The following is a 26,433-nucleotide window of genomic DNA, read 5'->3' on the forward strand; positions in this document are numbered from 1 at the left end:
AAAGCCCTCCCCCCCTCCCCCCAAGACAAAAGTTTTGCCAGGACAGCTGGCAATGTAAACTGCTCATTGTTGGCAGGAGTGCTCTCCTGTTGACAATGTGAACCCCACTCATAGGGGGTGGAAGTATTTTGTTGGCAAAAGTGCCGACAAACAGCATTTACGCTGCCTGGCTTTTAGCGACACTTTTAGCCATGTCCCTAAAAGCTGTGTAGTGTAGACAAAGCCTAACAAACTTTTTTTTTTTTTTTTTTTTGTTAATACCTATTTAACTCAAATGTCTTCCAAACAGCTGGAAGTACAAAGGGCCTGATTCTCTGATGTCCTGCACAGTGTGTAGTCATTTGGACAGTGCAAAGTGGATATGAAATGCTACTGTTCTGATATGTATAACTTGACACTCACCTTGCATGGATATAAATGACTACATGGTGCAGAACAATAAAATAAAAATCAGGCCTTTTAACCATTTTGACAAATATTGTCTGGTTCTCTTTCTGTCCATCGAGTCTTCCAAACTAAACAGGGTAGACATGTCCTACGTTTCTAATGTGCTTTTAAAACAAACAAACAAAAAAAATGCAAAACCCCTCCACATCCTGCCAACAAAAGGGCACAAAACTAATATTTTTTTTCTCTTGTATGGAACTCTTTAGAGTAGTGAAGAGCTCCCTCCAGATCTGAGCAGCTCACAACTATGGGAAAGTTCAGTTTTGGATTCAGATCTGAATTTCGCACCTGGTCCCTAGCCCTATAAGAGGTCAAACCACATCTGAACACCTCTGAAGCTTGGGGAAGTTGTAATTGTGGCTCAGGCTCATCTGTGTGTAAATGCATTCTTGACTTGGGTTAGGGTATACTTAGCCTGCAGCCATAACGACTGGTTCTGTGATCCTTTCAGTTCCCACAAACTGAGCAGGGTAAGGCCAGGTCAGTACTTGCATGGGAGAACTCCAAGGAAAAAAGCTGCAGGAAGCAGTGTGGGTGATTCAGTTAGTAGCTCTTCCTCCTTTGAGTTAATGTTGCACCAGTACCCTGGTGTTGTGTTCGAGGTTCTGTATTGCCGTGGCAGGAGATGCTATCATTCAAATGACACGTACAACAGAACTCCCTGATCATCTGTGTGTTAGAGCTCCAATAGTATTTTCTGTATGAGTGGGGCTGTTAAACTTAGGCTTCCTGGTCATATTTCAGCTCAGTAATTACTTTTCTTGTGACCTAAATTCCTTCTGCACTTTTAATTGGATATAGAATTTACATTCACTTTCCCTTCTTACGCTCTTATGTAGTTTGCCATTAAACAACTGTTGCGTTCCATTCCAGAAGTGGCTGGACTGATCCCTATGCAGATATGCCTTTGCTATCAATATCTCGCAAGCGTTTCATGAGTTTTAGTTAATGTTTGTAAATGCTCAGGGCTCTGCTAAGAAAAGGTGGCGCAGAAATACAAAGTATTGTTGATTATATACTCTTGTTACATTGAGCTGCTGTGTCTCAAACAATTTTCTGTGCACCTTGGTAAGAAGACATTGATATTGTAAAACACCGGACAACCGGTGTGCACTTTTTTTTTATTTAAAGATACTGAGAGAGGAGGATGTTTCTTCAATATGCAGGGAAATGGTTGTAGTTGTTATGGGCTCACTGCAGCCTCAAGTTTTTTTATTTTTTAGTAGCGGACCATGGTGAGAGAGAGTTGAGTAGGACAAGGGCATAATTAAGAAGAAATAATGCAGTTTATTCCCACCCTACCATGTTGGTGCATGTAATACAGGGTTAGTTTAGACTGACTATTTTCAAAAGTGGCCTCTGATTAGTGGTGTTCAGTTTGTCTCAAGTTTGGTTAAAAATACTGAGCACCCATCTTGGTCTTTATTTCTTGCAGCCCTAGAAAAGTATTCCCTGGGGCGGAGAGATTAGACTGTACTCAGCCATAGCTAATGGCCTATAAAGCCTATGTGTTCTGACTATTTTATTGGGGGAGGTTTGTTTCCTTGTCTGGAACCAACTAGTATTCACTGGGCTAGATTCTCTAATCTGCTAAATTTATTTTGCATTGCCTAAGCAGCACAAAGTGAACTTAAAAAGGCCAGAGATTCCCCCTGGAGAATTTCCATTGTGTAGAGGGACTCCACACTGGTATGAAAGTGGCAAGGTGGCATAGCATCCTCTTCTGCCTGCTGTCCCTACCTATCCCCAGCATAAGGTGAAGGAGGGGTTGGGGGGCAGGGACAGGCTTGGTAGGAGCAAGTGGGGTGGAGCTGAGCTCTGTACGCCCAGTTCTCAACCAGTGAAAGCTCCGTTAGTGGACGTTAGAATAGGCCCCTTGCTACTAGAACATCCCTCAGGGCTGAGTGGCTGGGATCATGGAGCTGTGAACCCACCACTGTTCACTACAGCTCAGCACAGCTTGAACATAGTGGAGAATCAGGACCTGAGTAATCTGTCTCAAAAATAAGCTATGAAGTATGTGTGTGAAAGAGATGGGGGGGGGGGGCGGGGAACAACTCTCCGGTGTTAAGAACTGTTTGCAAGTGGCCAATAGTTTTGCATATAGAGTGAAGTACCCTGGAGAAATTCTAAGGCTGTCTTCAAGAGGAGAAAGTTCTTGGCTGAAAGCAAGCTGTAGTAGACACCCAAAACCTCTGCATCTTAAGGATATGTTTCATTTCATACAAACAGAAAAACTAGATAAATACATAAAATGCTCTTACTGAAAGATTGCAATGTAACACTGTTTCTCAGAATAACAAGACCCCGAAACCAAAGAAAGACAAAGCAGGTTGCTCCCTAACTGAGAGAGGCACAACTCAACCTACCTTATTGTAGGCTATTTGTCTGTAGGCTGACTTTGATTGCATGCTTCCCTACAGAGCCCTTTTGTCTGAAAGCAGGACCAGGAGAACCCCTCTTAATTTCAAGTGATAGATCATAATTTTTAACACTGTTTTCAACACATCACCATAAGGCCCACCAGTAGTGTCTACCTTTTTGATACCAGGGACCAGCTTGCTGCCTTCCTAAACTGTCAGGAAGGTCTCCGGGATTGGCACCAGTCCATGGACCAGTCATTGAGAATTACTGCCCTAGTCCTACTCCACCTTTTTACTGTGATCAGTGAGAGGCAGGGCTAGAAAACTCCATCTCCAACCCACTGAGAATCTGCACTTAGTCCACCCTTAATAGAGATGGGACCATTTAAAATGGCAATCAGAGATCTGACAGATCGCAGGCTCAGTTTAGGGGAGAGGAGCTAGAAAAAGCTGGCTGTCAGATAAAAAGCTGTTGATAAATCTTGTACTTGTTAGAGACTAAGGGGTCTGCTGGTTTGTGTCTCACCCTGGGTGTGAAGGGGGTGCACACAGTAACACTGTATGGTGAAGTCTTGTACAAAAGACTACAAGTCTTTTGTGTATGTTGATTCATTAAATTATTTTCCCAGAATGTAAGAAGCTCTGATATTTTATCTCCCCTCAATACAGAACCCATCTCCCTTCCAGACTGTTTTCCTAAATACTGTGCATACTGCAATTCTAGAAAACTCTGTTTGTGTTGCAAAGGATAAAAAATCACTTTTATGAAGAGGTCTATGATTAAAGGCTGCTCAGCTTTGATTACATTCCAGTGAGTCACAATATAAAGACATCTTTCAGAGTGTGTACCTCACTCTTGGCCAGTTCCTCATCTCATTGGTGGCATAACTCTCATCTGCTTCACTGAGCGCAGGAGCAAGCTCTGTACAGTAACTGTGTTGTGTCTATTATCCAATGTCTTTACTACCCAGTGAAGTAAATTCTTGTCTGTTTGTGCACATTTATGCATGTTGAAATGACGTTGTTTTTCTTTGAAGTAAAACACTGCTAAATCCTCTCCAAACTCGAGCTGGATTAAAGGGCAGCCAGAGTGTGCAGCATTGTCAGAGGAGTACTGTTTCTAGATGTAGTGGAAAATAAGCAGAGTTGGTGTGCTGGCATTCTCCAGTTATCTTCATTTTGAATTTGGCTTTTCACAATTATCCAGCTCTGTAACATCACATTTATTGATAGCTGGGGAAAATCCAGCCACTGGGGGAAGACAGTCTTTTTAAGTTGTAAGAAGGTGAAAAATCTATTCAGACACTTAAATTTTTTTTTAAAGTAGAGAATGGGGCATCCAGAGCTCCAGACTAATTGTAAATCCATTCCCTGTTCACTCATCGGGTTGTGTCAGAGTTGAACCAGCTTTGGTAGTTAACATAGGCTTTTGAGGAGGCATGAAACTGAATCCATTTGTTGTTTAACATACTTTCTGAATCGTTGATCCTCCTTTAGAATATTTGCTTGTTACCCAAATGAAAATATGTTTATTTTAAAAAGTAAACCAAGTTGTGAGGTGTTATGTAAAATAAAACAGCATTTGTTTTTGTAGTGGTTGCTGTTGCTTGAGGCCCTTCATATGTTCTTTAGTTCCTTAACTTCCTTCTGCCTGTGAACACTGAGGTACTTGAAGGGGAAGGCTGGCCTGCTCAAAAATTGTTCCCAGCTGTGTAGATTGTATTAGCAGTTGTTTCAAATAGCAAAGGAGAAAAACCTTGAAATAGGTCGAGTGGTAGAAGTCATCAAATTGATTTGATTTAGGATCCTGGTGTAATTTTTTTGCCTGAATGAAATTTCAACACATGAAACATTTTCTGGCTCAATAAATGGCATTTCATTGTCTATTTTTAAATAGACAAAATGTATCAGGTAGGAAACAAAAATGGAAAGAGAGAATATTAACAGGGTCTGACAAGAAGTAAAGAGCAGGACTCTGATGCTTGACTTCCTACAGAGCCTAAATGCCAACAAGCTGGATTTTAATTCTCTGGGCAGTGATATCATTCAGGCTTATCTTTCCCTCTGATTGGCTTGACACAACAGCTGAAGCCACAACAGAGTAGAAGAACAAGGGTGGCTGGTCTGAAGACAAGGATTATTGTTGTACTGTAACAAATGCTGTCTCAGCTGTGCACGCTGATCAGTTCTTCCCCAGCTGCAGAAACTGAATCTTTCTTTTTAAAATTAGCATGTATAGGCTGCAGCGCATATCTTGGTAGCAAAATATTAATGTGTTTTTTGTAGCTACTCAAAATAAAAAGGGGCTTCCCCATGCCAGATGATGCATCTAAACAGTTCATCTCCTTTTGTAAATAAATATTTCAGAGCATAATTAATTCTGACACTAATATTGGGAAGTCCCACAGACTTAAGTGGAATTACACAAATAAAATAATACACAATATGAATAGGGGGAACAGAATCAGGTCTGGTGGTAAATGAAATGTTACAGGGTATCAAGGGCTTCAGTTTAAAAAAAAAAAGTCATGTTTGAAAGAAAAAATGGCTGTTTTATAAAATGATGTATGATTTTTGGTTTTACTTTTTCTGTGGAGTCTAAATATCCTTTTGATGCACATGCAACATCCATTAGCATTAACATGCTTTGCATATGCACACAAACTAATAGATCCTATGTGATACCAACTATCTTTCTCTAGGAAAGTATCCAAAATTTGTTAAATTCATAGTCTATTTTATGCTGGAAAAGGAGTTAATAGTTTCCTTTTAGTAATACATGTTGTTAGGGTTTTTTTTTTTTTTTAATTTAAAGTCTGGTGTAAATTCATTGCTAAATTAAACTTTATAGAGAGCTGAGAAACATAGTTTACAATTAAATCGCCTCCTAACTTTGCCAGAGGTAGCAGCATGCTATTAAGCCGCACAAGTTCTGTTGGCTATTTCACAAATTCTAACAAGTGAAAAATAGAATATGAAATTAAAAAATACAGCTTTGACATTGGCATCAGAACAGAAAATGAGCTTTACAGTGCAGTAAATAGGCATTTTGAGGCTTTTTTATGCTTGTTTTGAAGAGGTACTTCCAGCCACTAGTCAATGTGTTGTCTCTGTTTGAACTGGTCAAGGCTGCTCTATCAGTTATTTAACCTTCACCATCTTCCTTGGGATAACCCTCAGCTTCCAAAGCAAGCTCTTTTTAGATCGGTATTTTTAGTTTTCAGAGACACTGGTTATGAGATTTTGTTTTGTTTTCCACCTTGTTTGTGCTTACCTCTTCTTTGAAAAACAATGATTTTTTTTTCCTGCTACCTGGACTGGAGCAAAAGATTACATTACCCCATTAAAAAGGGCATAAGATTATAACTCAAAATGTGGAGTGAAGGAAAGGGCTTTTGACTTATTTTCTATTGCCTTTTACGGGGAAGATAGTTATTCACTGAGGGTGCCATTGAGATTAATGGGCATTTTGCCACTGACTTGAGTCCAGGATTTGGCCCTGAGGGCAAAATTGTCCTCTACAATCCATGTAGTAGTACTTGGCTTTAGTATTCTGATATCCCTGCACACACAGATTCCATCCACAGTTGCCAGCAAAATATCTACATTTTGTCCTACAGTACACCTTTGATTGGCAAATTTTGCCCTAAAACGTCCTGTATCATAATGTTTTTGTTACTTCTGAGAAACATGCAACTCTATCTGGGTTTTTCTTTAAATAATTCCAAATTAATAAAATCAACTGATTTGTGACATTGCTTTGTGGTTTTGAAGGTTACATATTTTGGTTTTAGCAGAACCAGCTGAATTTGTGAAAGAGCTTTCTAAGTAAAAGAAACTGGCCAATATTTCTTTCCCAGATCAAAACCTTTGTCAGTACCCAGGAATGATGTTGTCAGTTGCAAGGACTTTGAACTTTGGGACATCATAAATTTGAAGAGAGATTAGCTGAGGAGTGAGTTAGCATTGTTGCTGCTTTTCTGGGGGTGGGGAGAAATTAAACCAGTTCCCTTAATATAACTGACAGTATCATTTACTAGCATTTTTCAAAATAGAAATGGGAATGAACTAGATTCTCATCTGTAAATGTTGCAAATAACGTATCTAAACTCACTTTATCTCACCAATTTGAAGATTGACTTGAAATATTATAATGTGGAAAGAAGCAGGTATTAAAGCAGTCACCAACATGAAATATCTATAGAAAAAGTTCTGTATTTTAAAGGATACTTTTAAAATTTCTCACAAGAAGTCATTTGAGATAATCCAGCGCATACATCAGAGCTTTAATGAAACAGACCTCCTCTTTCTCAGTGGAAAGCACCACAGGTGTATATAAATCTAAGCCAACTTTGAAGCAGTGAGGTGCACTGTATGTCAAATAAATACTTATGATAAAGTTCAATTATGCATAGTGTGGCATAGCTTTGCTTTCAGCCTCATTTGTGTGTGTTTGTGCTTGTGTTTTGAGATAATTGTGGTTTAAGACTTGGGATTCAAATGAGATCTTGTAGCTGTCATAAGCACCAAATCATATGTGAGAACTCCTTTTCTTAGGTGATGGTTCCTATATGGAATGCCTAGATTTTGATCTGAACATTTTTTTGCCACTGTAGTGCTTTTCCTAGGCGTCATTTCAGGAGGGTCTAACCATAGCAGCTGCTTCTGCAGCTGCCATTCTGTGTCTCTGTATGACTTCAAGTCAGTTCCACTGATGGCTTCTGGCTGCATATGGCTTTCCCTGAACCAGGTGTGAGAACTTGAACTTGAATCCATTTCAAGGCAGCATCTATAATTAGTAGGAGCTACAAGAGGCATTGGTGTACTTTTTTTGGAAACACCTAGAGTATGAAGATACATATTTGATGCAAAACTGATAGGCAGTTCTGCTCCCCTCCCTGATATTTAGGCACTCAGTAATATTAGTTTTTAAAACTAGGACAAATATTTTGCAGTGGAATACTTTTATAAAGCTGCATTCTCATATAAAACCTTCACTGTTTGTTTGATTTGAATTTAAACCCTCTTCACAAGTTATGACAAATTCCTCAAGTGCCTACATATTCCAGTTCTGGATGTTTTTGGTAACGTTTATGGATAGAAGTGTAGCTATGACTGGAAGAAAGTAAGCAATCTTGTAAAATTATTTTCTCTCCTGTATGACTAACATAGTATGTTTGTATACCTTTCTCCTGGGCAGAGATGGTTCAAACAGATTTGGGGAGGGAGTAGGAAAAACGAGAGCTGGAGAAGGGGCAGATTTGATTGAAGAATTTCCCCAAATTGGCACCTGTGGAAATAGCATGTGATTTCAAAGTACGTAGGGACAGAACAAGATGATGGCTTGTCCTCTTTAGGTATTTATGGAAACACAGGGACTTGATGGTTTAGGGCAGTGTTTCCCAAACTTGGGACACCACTTGTTCAGGGAAAGCCGCTGGCGGGCCAGGCCGGTTTGTTTACCTGCCGCATCTGCAGGTACAGCTGATTTGCGGCTCCGACTGGCCGCGGTTCGCCGCTGCAGGAAACGGCTGCCGGTATGTCCCTCGGCCCGCACTGCTTCCCACAGCCCCAGTTGGCCTGCAGCGGTGAACCATGGCCCATGGGAGCCACGATCGGCCAAACCTGCAGACTCGGCAGGTAAACAGACCGGCCCACCAGGGGCTTTCCCTGAGCAAGCAGCGTCCCAAGTTTGGGAAAAGCTGGTTTAGGAGGATGGAGGCTGCATTATCTAGTGGCTAAGGCAGATAAATAGGAGTCAAGAAACCTGAGCTGTGTTTCTAACTCTGCCAATGAGTTGCTTTATAATCTTGAGCAAGTCACTTAACCTTCCTTGTGAGATATTTATAAGTTTGAGATCCTTGAAGGAAATGCCCTACATAGGAGCAAATTATTATTGTTGTTGCAATTGTATATAGCAGCCTGCTTCTCTAGGTTATTAGTCTGAATCCAGCCCATGGAAGTAGTGACTAAAAATTATAATGATCTGATGGTTGAACAAAGACCTGTGTTAAATGAGGTTCGTGGTTTCCACCCAGTTATCAGTGGACAACTATTCAAAATAAATATTAAAAAAACCCAAACCAACATAATCAGAAATGGTTCTGATACTTTGATAGGAACGCCAACAACTGTTTTTGGTCAGGGATAATGAACTTCTTCTCTTGTCTCTAGAAATGAAGCTTATGGAGGCAGCTTGCACTGCCGCTGCTCATGCTATACTTGTTCAGAGATACTCCAGCAGTGATGATCAAGAATGTATCATGAGCACTAACATTCCGTTTTATAAAGGAGAATGTAAAGCAACCTCTCCATTCTAATAACTATTTAATATATATTAAGAGGGAGTTTTTACTGGCTGCGTCTTTCACATTGGGTCCAATTGCACATTGAATCCTGCGGAAAATAAACTGCCGAAAGTGAATTTTGCTTTATGCAGTCTTAGTACAGTTCTTACTGGCTTATTCACAGAAAAGCTTCCTACTGCTTCAGCTGGCATAAGGCTTGAACAATGAGGATCCTGGATCAACTCCCAACTGTGGTATGGTACAGGATGCACACACCATGCATCCAGAAACTGAAGGGAGAAAAGAGGGCTCTGTTATTAAGTCTTTTCTATCCAGCCACCAGTTGGCAGACTCAACAGGAAGATTGCAATTCCCGAGGCTAGGGTTTGTTTGCATTTCCTTGCAAAATATTTTTGGTCTGATGATAAGGAGGCAAATGGCCTGGTCACTGCAAACTAATATAAATGCTTTAACCGTCACAGTAGAATACATTTCTGGAAAAATGTAGCATCTTAATAAATAAAAAAAAAAGAGAGAAACTTGGGCATAAATATTTCATTAGGTTTTGTTTTAATTCAGATTGTGCAGACTGTCTGGAGTCTGGACTGCCATTCCTGGCAATGTTTAATCCCAGCCATGCTTTAAAAATTATCTGCTTCCTATAGAACAGAATGGGAGTACTGTCATGGACGAGTTGAGTGCTGGTTTTTGTTTTTTTCCCCCCCTCCTATCTGATGTCAACTGGGAAGACAAGAAATTGGCTCTCTTTCACTTTCTATTCATAATCCTCAAGCACACTTTTAACACCCTAGCAACTGAAGAATTTACTGTGCATGCCTTAGAATTCATGTTCATTCATTTTTATGTAGTTACAAAACATTTATGGCAAAATGTCTTAAGACCAGAGATCTTAGGAGATCCACCTGTAGGACCAGAAGCAATGAAAGCAGGGACTACTACATTTGGAGAGAACGGGTAAAATGGGTCCCAGCCAGGGACCACCCTTCTCCTTTGCACCCCTTTCCCCTGGACTCAAAACTCTGTAGGGGAGACCTGCGTCCTGAGATTCTGGAGGCACTGGAACCCAGATGGTGTTTCCCCTCCCTATGTGGGCTTGGGAGAAAATTGCAGAGGACAGCCAGCCAGAGCAGAAGCAGCCAAAGCAGGGACCTCTGGGCATTCCAATCAAAACTGTAGAATATTTTTGACTGTTTCTGCCCTGGCTGATCAACGGTTTGCTCCTTCCCTCCTCAGTCCCCTCACCTCCGCTTCACTTCCCACCTGCCCTTTTTATTCTCAAACCCTGCCTTGTCTCCTTAGCCCCCTTCCCTTTTTCTGTCCGTTTAACTGATCTCCTCCTAAGTAAGCCCACTTCTCCCCCTTTCCTCCCTCCCCCCCCAACACGGAACTAACATCAAATAGCAAAACCATGTTAAATCACGCTGTTCCCTCTGCTTGTGATTTCTACCCCTTCCCCTCGCTGCATCTATTTTTGTCTGTTTAGACTCTAAGCCCTTCAGGGCAGGGGTCATCTGTTATTCTGTGTTTGTACAGTGCCTAGCACAATGGGGATTCACTTTGGGCTGGCCCTTAGGAACTACCTTAAGAACACGACTGATAATATAGTAGGATTGAATAGGCCAGACAGGCTCAGAACCACCAACACAGACTATTGCATGCCTAGCTTATGCTCAAATAAATTGGTTAGTCTCTAAAGTGCCACAAGTACTCCTTTTCTTTTTGCGAATACAGACTAACATGGCTGTTATTCTGAAACCTATAATTTAGTCCCTTTCTCAACAAATCTTTAAGGAATAAATAAATAGTGCTGATATCTCTAATCCATATAACACCACCGGATTTTTTTTTAGTTCCTGCTTTTGTCCTCACCTCTTTGTACTGCCTATTCATAAGCCCATTTTAAATAAATCCTCTGATGAAAAATAACCAGTGAGTTCACATAGTCTAAGTAAAATATCCATTGGCAAAAATTTCTCTCTCAAAGTTTTATTCCTCCCTCAATTTGATCAGATGGAAGGGCTTTCTAGTGTGTTTGCTGTTCAAAAACTGCCTGCGGTGTGGTTCTGCTAATGCACTGTTCAGAAACATGCTGATTTCTCTGCTACTTTATTAATTCAGAATAAAATCTACAGTGTGCTGGATTTCAACTTTTGTGCGGTTACTGTCGCATGTGTCCACTTATTCCATCACTTTGTGAACCCATTATAGCCTTATATATGCATTCAAATGCTTCATGACCTGAGTGATTTCAGGTTTTTATTTTACATTGTCTTGAATACTGAATGTTCCTCTTGCATCTGAGGTGTTTTTTTTTGTTTTTGTTTTTTCCAATGTCTTTACACTCTGAATTAGCTGCTAAGGATCACAAGGTAGAGTTGTCTGTAAAACAGATATTTTTAAAGATGAAGCAATGAGACTTTTGTAAAATATTAATATTTACCATCTAATTTGCATTTCTTGATGTTCCTGTCGTAGCATGGTGTGATGTTTATGAGCGTTAAATGTGTCCACCTGTGGAGCCCAGTCTTACAGCCTCTGCAGTCAATGGGAGTTTTGCCATTGATTTCGGCTGGGAGCAAGATCAAGCCTGTAGTGTACAAATACTCAAGAGAAAGCTCAGGGTTTACTTTTTACTTTCCTAAAATTTTGGGGCAGCCATCAGTCTCTGTATTTGGCCCAAATGTGAATAAGTTTTTGTATTTTTTAGTTGCCTTTGTTTATATGTTTGTTTTGTACAGTGTCAAGTTAAAGGTAGGTAAGATTTGTTCAGAAGGGAAAATGTGAGTGTGCAAATGAAAGGGCCCTATTATTCTATCAGTAATATTAAATATGAAGATCCTTTAGTGTGTTAAAAAAAAACACCAAGATTCTTAAATCGATTAAGCCTCGCAACTCGTTTGTGATCAGAAGTATTATTTGCTGCAATCAGGTGTAAACTAAGACGCAGAGACAGTAAGAAACTTGTCTAGGATCACACAGAGTGTGGCAAGGCCAGGTCTGGAACCCAAAAGTCTTGACCTTTCCTGCTGTGCCCTAACCACTAGACCACTTCCTCCAGTTGCAGATTTAGTGAAGGCCTTGATAAGTTGAGTGTACAGCTGCAGTTTTGCTAGTTTGTCTAATAAGTAATCCCAGATGACTTCTGCCATCAAAATTGTAGGAAAGGATTTTAAAGATACAACAAACTTTATTGTCATTATTAACATCCGTTTTGCTAATTGTTGTCCTGGTTATATAGTATACTACTTTGGCTTAGTGTGGTTCCTGGATCCTTCAGCCTGTCCTTCCTTGACATCCAGATAAATTAGTTAGAAAATCAGCTTTTGGCAGCCATGGTCTCACATTGCCATCATTCTTTGATTCAAACAGAGCAGCCAGCTTTGATTCTGTAGCTGTTAGAACTCAGTGCGCATCATGGGTAATGCAGTGTAAGTTGCACTGCAGGCATGACCCCGGTCTTATTGCCCTGCCGATGAGATGAACAGATCCTACTTGCATTCACGTATGTCACTTCTATTGATGTATTTTCATTTTTTTTAAAAGTATGTATGCTTGTGTGTGTTAGATGAGGAGAAGCTGTTTCAGGAAATCCAGATCTGCACATGTGGTGGAGGGCAGAGAACCTCCGAACCCATCTATATTTAATTTTCCACAGCAGTTTTTATTCCTTGGGGGAAGGCAGGTTATTCTGAAGTGTTGATTTTTCACCTATAATCTTAAATATCTGTGAGAAGTGAAAACATATCCAATTTGTTTCCATGTCTCTCCATGCCTTCCTCCTCCCCATCTCCTTCCTCCTTTTCTACTGCCTTTTTTTTGCCTTGGTGCTATTAAAATCTGATACAGTTTGTGGTCTCTGCAGGCTTCTTTATAGCAGATCCTTGCTAATGTCAACTGAGCCAGTTCAGATGGCTTCTTTGCCACTTTCCTTCCCCCCAAAAAATTGAGGTGCAAACAGCATCTTACAAAGGATTTCCTTGGCCCAGTAGAAAGCCTTATTTGTAATTAGTAATGTCAATATCATGAGTTATTCCAAACTGTAACTTTCCTTTCTTTCAGTCTGTCCACTTCACTTCATTCACTCCTTCGGTACAGTGCTGGCAGCAGCCTTTTCCTCTTCCTGTCTTGTCTGACGACTAAATTCCACCCTTTTATTGAGACTGGAATGATACAGTATCACTAGAGTCAGAGTCAGTCTGTCCCTATAAAAAGAAAAGGAGTACTTGTGGCACCTTAGAGACTAACAAATTTATCTGAGCATAAGCTTTCGTGAGCTACAGCATCCGATGAAGTGAGCTGTAGCTCACGAAAGCTTATGCTTAAATAAATTTGTTAGTCTCTAAGGTGCCACAAGTACTCCTTTTCTTTTTGTGAATACAGACTAACACAGCTGCTACTCTGAAATGTGTCCCTATAGTTACTCTAGTCTCCTCCTTTTATTGTTTTATGATTGCAGTAGAGAGGCCATTGACACTTAATACTCAGATGACATATTAGGAGGTTGTGGGGGAGAGGAATCAGTCCATAAATCCAAAGTCTCCCTAAATAGACAGGAGCCCTGAAGAGTATCTTACTATAAACTGGGAATATCAGTGAGTATCATAAATAATACAGGTACATCTCAGTTGGATAAAGCTAAGAGATGGTGGAAGCCCCAAATAAGAATTTGGCCTATAGTAATTATGCCTTGAAGGGGTGGTGGTCACAGTTTTTATTGAGCACTTCTCTGAGGAACTCACTGTGCTTTACAAGCATGAATGTAGTTAATCTCACAAGTTCTGCCAGGAAGTAGTTGTATCCCCCTCTTATAGAAGGGGGGGAAATGAGGCACAGAGTGAATAAGGCCTACGTTTTCAAAAGTGGTCACTCCTTGAGGGGATCTCAGCTTTGGATGGCCAACTTAAGATACCTAGGCCTGTATCTTCAATGGGAGTTAGGAGCCCAAATTCTTTTGAGGAGCTTATCTCTAGAGTTGTGGTGTTTTGTTTTTTTTGTGTTTGTTTTTTTCAGAGGTGTCTTGCACGCACACCTCCCATTGCTTTGAATCTGAGTTGTGGGTGCTCAGTAGTTGATCAGTGACCGCTTTTGAAAATTTAGGCTTAAGTAACTTGAGGTCTCCTGACTTCCAGTTCTCTTGCCTTAATCACACGCCCATCCTTTCTCCCCTTGTATTTCATCATGTGTTTTATTCCCTGCTGCTGTGAGGTATGGCAATTCAGCAGTGTTGGAAACGGAAGATGCCAGATTAATCCAGGAGGAGAAGACTGATAGGAGGAGGGAACTAAAGGAGGCAGGAGAAGCTGAATGACCCCCAGTCTGTCCTACACCTCCTTGCAAATGTGCTTCAGTGACTACAGGTTAATTGGCAGGTGGCTCCTTGCAAACCTCCTGCATTCCTTCCTTGCTCCCATGCAGCCCTTCATGGGGAGCAGCTGACATATCCAGGCATGCCCTTAGGCGTCTGCCCACCAACCCATGCTCTCTTTCTCTGGTCCTGAAACATTCAGCACAGCTGCAAACATGTGCAAAGCCTGGTCTAACAGAGCCACTAAATGGGTGATCAGCTGAAGCAATGTGTAGCCTGCAGGTGAGATGGGTAATGAGGAGAGCTGGCAGGCAGGGTGAAAGAGGATGGGGGCCAGCAGGGGAAGGAGGGAGACCAAAGAAATAAGAGTTAAAAAAAAAAATAAATTACCAGGCCACGACATAAGAAGAGTAAAGGCAAGAAAAGGGCTAATATATATGGGGAGAAGGAGAAAGGACAGGGAAAAAACAGCCTGGGCCCAGAGCATGGAATAAGAACTGTGCCAGGGTGTGTGTACTTGTTTCCCAGTGGGAAACGGGGAGGGGAGAAGCCCTCTGTGGCTTCCCCCCACTCCTGGTGTGGAGCAGGTAGACAAAATGGGGGTTGAGGGGAGCCCATCAGGAGCCTGTGGGGCAGCCAGGCTCCCGACAGGGAGCTGCTAGAGGAGCTGAGAGACTGGTGTCTCAGCTCCCCACACTTGCCCCTCCTAGGTTGGTGGAAGTGCTCCACATGAGGATGCATACCAGGAACCCAAGGAGGGTAGTGTGGACATACAGCCACCTCAGCTATTACTGAAGTGGTGGAAGTAGACCTAACACAAGTAGACTTACATTTCTAGTGTAGCCATATCCTGAGAAATCACTGTTTACCCTTCCAGACAGGGTGAATCTCATGATTGTAATTGTCACTACAAGGGCAGAGCAGCGTCCTCACACAGGATGAGAATGTGACTCCTAATCCGTGGCTGGGTGAAAGTCTGGTGATGGCCTCCTCCTCTGCTCGTACTCTGAGGGACTCCTGTCTGGAATCCATTTTGGAGGAAATGAGTTACCTTAAGTACTGTGGCTCTCAACCAGAGGTACACTTCCAGGAGGCACACCAATTCATCTAGATACTGTATTTGCCTAGTTTTACAACCGGCTACACTAGCGAAGTCCGTACAAACTAAAACTTCACAGACAATGACTTGTACTTACATTTCAGTGTATAGAGCCATATAAACAATATTCCAGTTGATTCATTTTTACCCTTTAATTATAAAATTAGAGTGAGCAATTTTTCAGTACTAGCGTGCTGTGACACTTTTGTATTTTTATGTCTGATTTTTGTAAGAAAATAGATTTTAAGTGAGGTGTAAATTGGGCGTACGGAAGACAAATCAGACTTCTGAAAGGGGTACAGTAGTCTGGAAAGGTTGAGAGCTGCCACTTTAGTATAACCATTGTCAGGAGTAATGGGGGTGGAGATGATCCTCACCAGCCCATTGCTGTTGTAAAATAAGACCTACTCTCCTAACTGCCACAGTTCTGTTAAATCCATTATATGATGGGGCAATGTGCAGCTCAATAACAGTTTGGAAAAAGTGACTTTAGCTGTCCTTAATACCAAACACAAATCACATTTATTAAAATGGTCATACTTGCCTTGAATGACATTTTTAATAAAGGAGAGGGAAGGTGTGTTTGACAGGTGAATTTTATGTTTGATTCTGTTCTCACTCCCGTGAGCATGCGCACACACAAGCCACCTTTTAAATTAGTGGGCAATGAAGGTGGAGAAATGAAGAAAGCATCCAAATATGCAGTGGAGATCTGGCTTGCTTACTTGAAAAGCCTCTCCTACAGGAGGGCTGCACGTTGTAAAAAATAATTACTTCGCTGCTGCTTCAAAGGTCAGACACGTGGTAGCAGGGAGTGGGTTTACAACCAAAATGAGATTAGCTATACCAATAATTCAGGGTTCAGAGTAGCAGCCGTGTTAGTCTGTATTCGCAAAAAGAAAAGGAGTACTTGTGGCACCTTAGAGACTAACCAATTTATTTGAGCATGAGCTTTCATGAGGTACAGCTCACTTCATAATAAATTGGTTAGTCTCTAAGGTGCCACAAGTACTCCTTTTCTTTTTGCCTATAATTCAGGGGTTGCGTTCACTGCTGGGGGAAAAAAAAAACCTTAAAATATTAAGAGGGAAGGCCAGAGAATTTCAGAAAATCCATGACTTGGTCCCAAAAAAACAATGTCTTTCAAATCAGTGCTGCAACTTTTTATTAATGGCATTGAAGGTCATTAAGAAGCCATGTACTGAAATAATCATTATTAAAATGTCAGTGTGGTAATCATCATAGTAGAAGGATTATTAAATCTTTTACAATTTAAGAGGGGAGAAGGGCAAAAAATGTTAGAGCTAAGAAAGGAAAAATATTAAAACTTTGTGATAGTCTGGCATCGCTTGTCATAACTAGAGTATAAAACAAAGTTTAATGTGCTTGTACTGAAACTACTTACATGGATAAATTTTAATTAGGAACTTACTAGGTACAAACAAATGCAGCCTAACAATTCAACCCTCAACTGGAAAAATTCTTCTTAGCGCTGAAAGAGGCAATATGATGCAGTTTGGTAAGGAAATTCTCAATGGAATTTATTAAGATTTTTTATTTTAAATTTTTTAAATGGATGGCTTCATATTTTCAATGTCAGTTACTAAATTTGGGATAATTAATTTTTTTTAATTGAAACCCAGCTGTATTTAAAGGGAAAGGGATTTAGTTTCCTGTCAGCTTCCTTTTCAGAAAAAGTGATTTGTGTATAGACTGAAATCTTTCCTGTTTGCATGTCTGAAAACATCTTTTTTGGGAGAGTCACGTTTTGGTGGGGCAAGGAAAGAGGAATTGCTTTCGATTTTAAATGTTTGTAGAAATATTTGGAGAAATCTAAGAGCCTTTTTTTTTCCCCACTTACACAACTACACACTGTTCAAGCCAGAAGAGGTTTGACAGTGTTAACCTTGATCTGTTCTGGCACTGCAATCTACTGGAGAATGTTCTTTCAGAAATCACTCTGTACTTTGAACTGCTGAAGGGACTGCTGTGGTATGTGTCTAACAGGGACCTTAGCATTTCATTTCTAAGAGACAACAGAAGAGCTTTTTTATGTTTGAGTGTATGTGAGCTATATGAAAGTAATACATGAGTGTAAACCAGGGTGAGGGCACGTGGAATTTTATTTCTTGAGAGTCCTGGTGTATCTGCTCTTAAAACAAAAGGTAGGTAGGGAAAGTCTGTGTTTTGTGCACACGTGGGAAAGGGTGTGTTGCTGAGTCTTTTGAAAACCAGTGTAAATGAAAATCCATTTCCTGTCAACATGGTATGTAAGCAAGATAAACATGGAATCTGTCAATGTTTGATTTGAGCTGTATGAAAAAGAAAAAGTACAGCATCTTGTACTGTAAGAGTTTTCTAACATAAATGCAAAAAGCTAATGCAATATGCCATTAAAGAATAAATGGTACCTCAAGGTAAACTTTGGACAAGATTCAGTTTAGAAAAAATTCTGGTTGTATGTCACATTTCCTGGATTTCTCTTCCCCTGGTTCCTAAGTATTAGTATTATTTGTATGAAAACCGAATATTTGTTTTTGAGAGGTCTCAAGTAGTCCTAATGTGTATTCCACACCTGAAGTTATGGTCCTTTGTTAGCTAGAAAACCCCATCTCCTGGGGTATTTTAAAACTGGATTGGACAAAGCTCTACAAAATATAGTGAGAGAATAATCCTGCACTGGCAAAGCGATTAGATTACCCTCATAGATATTTTTCCCCGTCTTTAATTTCTATGAATGCATTATACCTCACAGGCCACAGAAAATCTCAAATTTACTTTGCGTAAGGGGGAAAATAATATTTTTATGCTGCATTGAAACTTAAAGATGTGACATTATTTCTTGTATTTTGACCTACATGACAAAAAATATAAATATACATTTCGTAGTTTTGCAGTGGACTGAAGTAGAAATGAATGGAAGAAGCTCCTTTTGGAAATGTTTCTTTTTGCCTAGAAATGGTTAAGTGAGTTATTCAGAATATTACTAAAAATTGTTACATAAACAGGAAATCTCACTTTTGCTGCCTCAAGACTTCTGCAGCAAAAATAGAAATCTGTTTAAGTAAATGCTAAATTTATGATAGTTGACCTATCGCCTACCTGACCCTACAATATAAATAACTACAGGTGAATTTTAACAAATAGTGAATTAAGTCTGGATAATCTGAAGCTTAATAGAGCTATACTAATAGTTAACTGCTGAGATCTTTGGTGTATAATACTTACTAGAGGCTTTTTTCCCCCACCCTTTCTTTGTTTATCTAGTGTTGAAGGCGAAGCTCCAAGTAGTGAAACTGGCACATCTTTGGATAGCCCATCTACTTACCATCAAGGACCTATAACCCATAGTTCGGCTATAAGCCCAGACCATTACGACCATTCTGCTTACGGGCTGTATTCTGTCTCACCTGGGCAGCAAAGATCTCGGAGGCCTAAGCTTCAGCACTCAACATCAATACTGAGAAAACAAGCAGAGGAAGAAGCTATTAAAAGGTCAAGATCACTTTCTGAGAGCTATGAACTCTCCTCAGACCTACAAGATAAGCAGGTATTTAAGCTATCTTGCTTTATTTATGAATAAGGCAAAAGGGTCTGTTTGCCAACAAAAAAAGCTTTAGGGAAGTTCACGTGTGCTGCTGAAAATGACTCATTTTTATTTGTCTAAATCCAAGTTAGTTCAAAGATGGCATAGTTGAATATTATAAAAATTCCATCCCCTCCAGTCCGCTTTTTCTTTAGCTCATTGAGGCAACAGCCAAAATTGGAAAAAACGCCATATTTGTTATTAACATAAAGTGAAAACTTAATTCTCCCCATGGTTATGATTTCATGCATTTGGCTTATATCTTGTTCACAGTGTGAAATAATGCAATTTTTTTTCTCAGTAAAATTAGTAATTTTAAACTTGGAATGGTTTTGGTGCTATTGAAAAAAAAAAAAACTGTTTCCTCTATAGTCAGACTAAATTCGAACTGCCAGATCTTGAGTTGTTCGTTCAGTTTTTTCTCAGTCAGGCAACACTCCATTTGACTTCACTAAGATCTGAGTAGAAGTTGTGTAAGGGCTTCAGGATGTCTCTCTAAAAAGGCCCTTCTTCTTTTCTAAATGTATGAAACATTTTAAAATCACATTTGAGGTATCTTGACAGTAGCCGTATTTGGAATGTGCTACCTTCCACATTCTATCCAGTGTGTCCTTTTTGAACCAATGGTTTCACAATTTAAAATAGGTAAGCATGTGTTTTGTTTGGTTTTTTTAATTGAAAGATTTGTAGTAAACAATACACCAATACATGTAGGTTCTGCTACAGAGATCATATTTACCATACGCTATTTTGTTTACTGTGAGCCATGCACTAAGTCCTCTGTTGGTTTGCTTTAATGTTTACTGTGACAGCCATGATCAGCTGAAAAAAACCAAAATACAGCAACATTATCTAAAAGGTAAGATATTCTAGATGGGACTAGAATTAAGCTCTTTGCCATTTTTATTAGAATATGCGTACTGCAAAAAGAGGTGCACTTCAAAAGAATATGCATTTATACAGTATATTTCTGAGTTACAATGATCTCTGGTGTATAAATTTGTATTATTAGTAATGGAACAGACAAGTTTTTCTAATTTAACAATGATCAAGATCAATTTAAATACAATGTTTTAGCTCATTTTAAAGTCATACAAGGTATTTGTAGGAATGAAGTTGTCAAAGTCAGATTCAGGACTCACATAATTTATCAGACCACTCTGTTTATTAGCAAAGCGCTTTGCCAATGCACCCAGATGTGAGCCCCTCTCTGAGGCCCAAGATAACTTATTTATACAGGTTTCAGAGTAACAGCCGTGTTAGTCTGTATTCGCAAAAAGAAAAGGAGTACTTGTGGCACCTTAGAGACTAACCAATTTATTTGAGCTTGAGTGAGCTACAGTTCACTTCATCGGATGCATACCGTGGAAACTGCAGAATCCATTATATACACACAGAGACCATGAAACAATACCTCCTCCCAGGACAGTGGGGTGGGAGGAGGTATTGTTTCATGGTCTCTGTGTGTGTATAATGTCTTCTGCAGTTTCCATGGTATGCATCCGATGAAGTGAGCTGTAGCTCACGGAAGCTCATGCTCAAATAAATTGGTTAGTCTCTAAGGTGCCACAAGTACTCCTTTTCTTTTCATTTATACAGCTAAGCCAAAGCCAATTTAACATAAGAGACAAAAGAAAGCAGAAACTGACAAATATACATACATATCTTATTTGCATACTAACGTTTACCAATCTCCTAGCTCAGTAGGAGCTCTAAGTTAATATAGTTTGAGGACCCATTGTCTCACATTCCTTAATGTTTCTCTTCCTGACAACTATATTTCAACAAACCCTTCAAGTAGCATTTCTTTAATGAATTATAATTTCAATATAATTCATTCTACTTTCACAATCCCTCCTTTTTGGTCAAGCTACGCAATGAACAACAATGACTGGGTTCCACATATCAATCGTTCTTTATTTCTTTGTTCATCAGTGATATTTAAAATCATCAAATTAGCACTCTGGTTTGGGGCAGCTATCTGTGTAGCATGCCTGACACAATTTTGGATACAACAGGAAAGTAACTGAAAACATATAAAAATTATTAGGATTCCAAACAGGAGAGTTAGGGCTCCCTGAAACAACCAGTTTCCTATGCCAGAGAAATTGAAAAGGTTACTTAGCTGCTTCCACAAAGAACTTGGCTCTTCGTGGGGAAGATATGCGATTTGTTCTAAGTGGCTAGCACGATCTATTACCTCATTGGTGTTGTCTGGTATATACACACAGCAGTCTTTTCCAATGAGAGCACAAGTCCCTCCTTTTGCCGCCAGCACTATGTCCAATGCGTGACGGTTTTGGAGGGCCATCTGTCGGATTGCCCCTGTTTCTTTGGCCAGGGCTTTTAAACTTTCTCCGGTTTCATTTGCCATTATTTCAACTACTGCTTGTAACCTTAGGAGCCTTTTTGCATGGTGTATTACTCCCCCCTAATGGTATGAAGGAACTGCCAATGGCCTCTTCCCAGGTTAAGGGGCTTATGTTATTTACATACTATTGGGCATCTGTTAAGTCCCTTTTTCGCCTGAAATTGCGGAGGCATTCTCGAGGGAAGGTTCCTAGCACTCGGAATTGTGGGAGGAGTCGGACGGGATAACAGATTCCTGCCCAATTAGCTGGTAGTGTGGTATAAGCTCTGGTCCCACACACCCAGTGATGGCCTATTAAGGCCAGGAAGCGTCGGTTGCACCTATTTGTCATATAGGTGTTTGCAAAGGAGGAGGAGTATCCCCCCAAAGGATACAGGGTAATTCTCCTCACAAGGAATGGTGTTATTTGCATGACTGTAGGGGGAACATGAGATTGATTTCTCTGTTTGAATTCATATCTCCATACCCGGCCCGCCACTTTTTAGTTTTGTTTGAATAATCCCATACACCATTGGCCACAATATGCTGAAGGCAGTGGCTTTTCGCCAGATCCAGCCCTGTCCCATTACACACCCAACACCAATGACCTTTCCCCTCCATCACATTTATCCATTTAGTTGCATTTATTCCCACCGCTTCCCAAGTGTCATTGCTGATCCATATTTTGTTAAACGGACGAGGCCCTCCAGTGAGGTCTGGAGACTTGAGTGGGATAGCCAGGACAAGAACACCAGTTTGAGAGTGGGCTGGGATGTGGCTGCCGACCCAGCAATTAGAAATATTAAGGGTCTGAGCTATCCACACCTGCTGCTGAATAAAAGAATTGTCATCGTGGTCTCCCCAGACTGTAAGATACTAGCAGCCGAGGAACAGCGTCTGCTTCTGGCAACCCTTACGAGAGCATAGATTGTAAGGTATTGCAGACTGTTCCTCTACGTCGTCTTCTGGAGTCAAAATTGACTCTGAGTTGTCCTGAGGTGGTGATTGGTTCTCTGGGGATGGTGCCATTTTACACTGTGAAGCATGTATCCACGCTGCGATGCCAGATAGTCTAACAGCCGTCTGTGTAGTAAGCAGTACCTGATGAGGACCCTTCCACCGGGGCTCCAAGGCGTGCTTTCGATGATGGCGCCGTACATAGACCCAATCATCTGGCTCGAGGTTGTGGCAAGCATCGGAGGTGGGTTCCGTGGGCCGGGCGGCTCGAACCTGTGAATGGAAGTGACTTACAGCTTGCATTAGTCCCTTGCAATATTGAAGGAGCGCACTGTGAGTCAAGTTCAAATCTGGAAAGGGAGTCATAGCTCGCATAGGCTTAAATACACTATTTCATCTTTCAACTGCACCTGCACTCTGTAGGTGGTAGGGACAGTGCAACAGATGTTTGATATGCAATATACGGTCCAGGTGTTGAACAAGTTGTCAAGTAAAATGTGTACCCCGATCACTAGACAGAGTAGCAGGAATTCCCTTGGCAGGCATAATATGATTTAACAAATATTTGGCAACAGACAGTGAGTCAGCCTTGCGACAAGGAAAGGCTTCAATCCAACCGGAGAATAAACATACCATAACCAATATAAATTCATATTGTTGACACTTAGGCATTTGTGCAAGAACAGTGCTTGAGGCAGGCCCTGGAACCCCTGGGCCACTTTTACAGGTTTACCAATATTATGGCTTTTTAGTACAGGCTGCACAGTGGCAGGCTGCAAAAGAGCTAAAATGGGGGGGCCCACCATCCTGTCTTAGTTACAGCAGAGACCATCCCCTCCTTTCTGACCTGCAAAACACCGTGTAGCAGGGTGGCCAGAGATGGGTAGAGTGTAAAGGGGGCTACAAAGGCGCCAGTAGGTGAGCGCCAAAAGGAATCGGGATGTAGAGAGCAACCTTGGGCAACCCAGGATTCTTTCTCGGTTTCTGGGGCAGAGTCTTGGAGCAGGGTGAGGTCAGTGAGGGACCAGGAGGGTAAGAGGAGAGTGGAGAACAAAGGAATCAGACATTTCGACTAGGCATGCTGCAGCAGCCACAGCACACAGGCAGGGGGGGTAAGCCTTGGGCAACAGGGTCTAAAGTGGCAGAGAAATAAGCCACTGGGCGGTTCTTTTCTCCGTGCATCTGAGTGAGAACTCCAAGTGCACACCCAGATTGTTCGTGGCAGAAAAGAGTAAAAGGCTTAGAATAGTCAGGCATCCCTAAGGCAGGGGCAGAAGCCAAACCCTGTTTGGGAGAAACAAAGGCAGAATTGGCCTCAGGGGGCCATGGCATGGGGTCAGGCACAGAGAATCGAGTGAGTTCCTGGAGAGGTTTTGCAAGGGAGGCATATTGGGGAATCCATTGTCTGCAAAATCCAGCCATGCCTAAAAACTTCTGGACCTGGCTTGGGGAGCGGGGTCAGGGAAAGCTAAGGATAGCTTGGACGCGGGTGGGAGAAAGTGCACGGGAATCCTGGGAGAGGAGAAAGCCGAGGTATGTGACAGAAGCTTGACAGAGTTGTAGTTTAGAGCGAGAATCTTTGTGACCCTTATTTGCTAGGGCAGTAAGGAGCACTAAAGAGTCAGTTTCAGAGGCAGACAATGAAGGGGAACAGAGGAGTAGATCATCTACATATTGGACTAGTGTGGACCTGGACAGGAAAACAAGGTCAGCAAGGTCTCGGGCTAATGCTTGGGAAAAATATGACGGGCTTTCATTATACCCCTGGGGCAGTGTGGTCCATGTGTATTGTTGCCTCTTGTAAGAAAAGGCAAACAGGAACTGGGAGTCAGGGTGAACCGGGAGAGAAAAGAAAGCAGAGCACAAATCAACAACGGTAAAATGAGTTGCATCTGGTGGGATAGAAGCCAGAATCTTTGAGAGAGGCAAGTTTTGATTCTGTCCACCTATGATTTGCCTCTTCCCACCACTGCATGAAACAATCAACCTCTCCTTTTGCCAATTTAGTTGTAGGTTGGCCGAGTTTTTCTTTTAAGACGTCTACTCAGTCTTTGTCCCAAGATCCTAACAGTGGCCACTGAATTTTGGAATTCTCCTGAGTTAGCCTTTTGCAGTCCCATACACATCTTTCCCCCCCAGCCAAGGTCAGCCTTTTGAAGCCATCCCCCACCCATGTCATGAGGTTGTCTGTTCATTAAAACACAGCAATGCTAGCAACAAGACAAACACCACAGACAAACAACACAAAACATAGATCCATGGTATTCCGAGTTATTCTTCCGCTGGCGCTAGCTTGCTTGTAGAGTCTAAAAACAAAAGAAACAATTTCCACCCCCCTGGTGGGGACAGATTATTGCTTAATAATAATAATAATACCACTTTCTTTTACAAATTTCCTTGCTAATTGCAGGAAAAACAGAAGAATTACCTCTAGGCTGTCCTTATTTTGTTCTATAGTCAGGCTAGTGAATTACCCCACTCACTGGTCATTTATGAAATTCATGAGGTCGTGTACCTCAGTTTCCCCTCTTGTGCAACAGACCATGTTTGCAATAGTTTCTCTGCTGTACCAAGCTATAAGTTTATTCTCAGGTAATGGCGGAGACACAGCTTCAGATTTTAGCACTATTCTCACACACACACACACACACACACACACACAATTCTCTTTTGCCTAACATCCCTTGCGCTGTGATTACTCTTTTACACAACTGTACCCCGATTACACTTCCATCTTGTACAACTAGACACAACCAGGAGCAGCCAAGTTAAGTTCCAATAGAAACCCCTTACATCCTTTAGTGATTTTGATTACATTACCAAATAGTTAAATAATTTTGATCAGATTCTCTCTCTGCCTGCTGCCTGCAGCAGTCCCTTATAGATCATTTCTGTGGGAAAAGGGCCCATTTTCCCTCAGAATAGCTGTAAAGGCTTCTGGGGACAGAAGCGTAATGGTGGTAGTAGCCACTCTACCTGACCCCTTAGCCTAGACCATTTTTCCAGAAATTTACAGGAGTCCGGACTCTTCCTAAAATACATAAACTGAGCCGGCGTCCCTTTCGGGAACTGTCCCAACTTAAACGTCTGGTTACCCATACAGGAGGACTTCACACACCAATCACGCAAGAAGGAAAGTCGGGTTCATCAGAGCGATGCCCGGTGCAACACACAAAAGGAGCCCACAGGCTACTGCCTCAATTGCCCTTGCTTTCACACTAAGGGTTTTACCCAAGGCGCGGTGCGGCTGCGATTGTGCAAATTTCACTCACTTAGACCGTGGGGAGAGGAACCCTTTGGTCAGCCGATCCCCGAACGGAGATGGCGCCCAGACTCGAACACACCACAGGGAGGACGGATAGACACGGAGACAAGACGGTCCTCAGCCACGGCCGTCCTAAGAACAGTCAGGAGTCACATGGCCCCAGTGAAGACGGTTGCCATCTCGGTGGAACCTCCAAATTGTCAAAGTCAGATTCAGGATTCACATAATTTGTCAGACCACTCTGTTTATTAGCAAAGCGCTTTGCTAATGCACCCAGATGTGAGCCCCTCTCTGAGGCCCAAGATAACTTATTTATACAGCTAAGCCAAAGCCAATTTAACATAAGAGACAAAAGAAAGCAGAAACTGACAAATATACATACATATCTTATTTGCATACTGACGTTTACCAATCTCCTAGCTCAGTAGGAGCTCTAAATTAATATAGTTTGAGGACCCATTGTCTCACACTCCTTAATGTTTCTCTTCCTGACAACTATATTTCAACAAACCCTTCAAGTAGCATTTCTTTAATGAATTATAATTTCAATATAATTCATTCTACTTTCACAAAGTTCAAAGGTAGATTCTGGCGCATACTAAGCTTCGTTGACAGACAGATTTTATACGTAGTTATTCTTCGAGCTGTACATTGATCTGTGAAACACAAATGCATTCAAAGCTGTACAGAGGAGAGAAAGTGACCTGCTTGCGGTATTTGGCCGCGTATTGATAGTAAGTGGCAAAAATAAGG

General features: G+C 41.2%; 1 protein-coding gene across 18 annotated transcripts in view; it reads left to right on the plus strand.

The window, feature by feature from the left end:
* Positions 1 to 26,433, plus strand: part of IQSEC1 (IQ motif and Sec7 domain ArfGEF 1) — a 718,643-nt gene that overhangs the window by 600,041 nt on the left and 92,169 nt on the right. For all 18 annotated transcript variants that reach the window (XM_073352194.1, XM_073352208.1, XM_073352210.1 and 15 more), the window contains one exon: positions 18,790 to 19,072. In XM_073352194.1, coding sequence (XP_073208295.1) covers positions 18,790 to 19,072 — 283 coding nt within the window. The remainder of the gene's footprint in view (positions 1 to 18,789; positions 19,073 to 26,433) is intronic.

This window comes from Lepidochelys kempii, chromosome 7 (assembly GCF_965140265.1).
Source record: "Lepidochelys kempii isolate rLepKem1 chromosome 7, rLepKem1.hap2, whole genome shotgun sequence".
In the NCBI taxonomy this organism is placed as follows: domain Eukaryota; kingdom Metazoa; phylum Chordata; order Testudines; family Cheloniidae; genus Lepidochelys; species Lepidochelys kempii.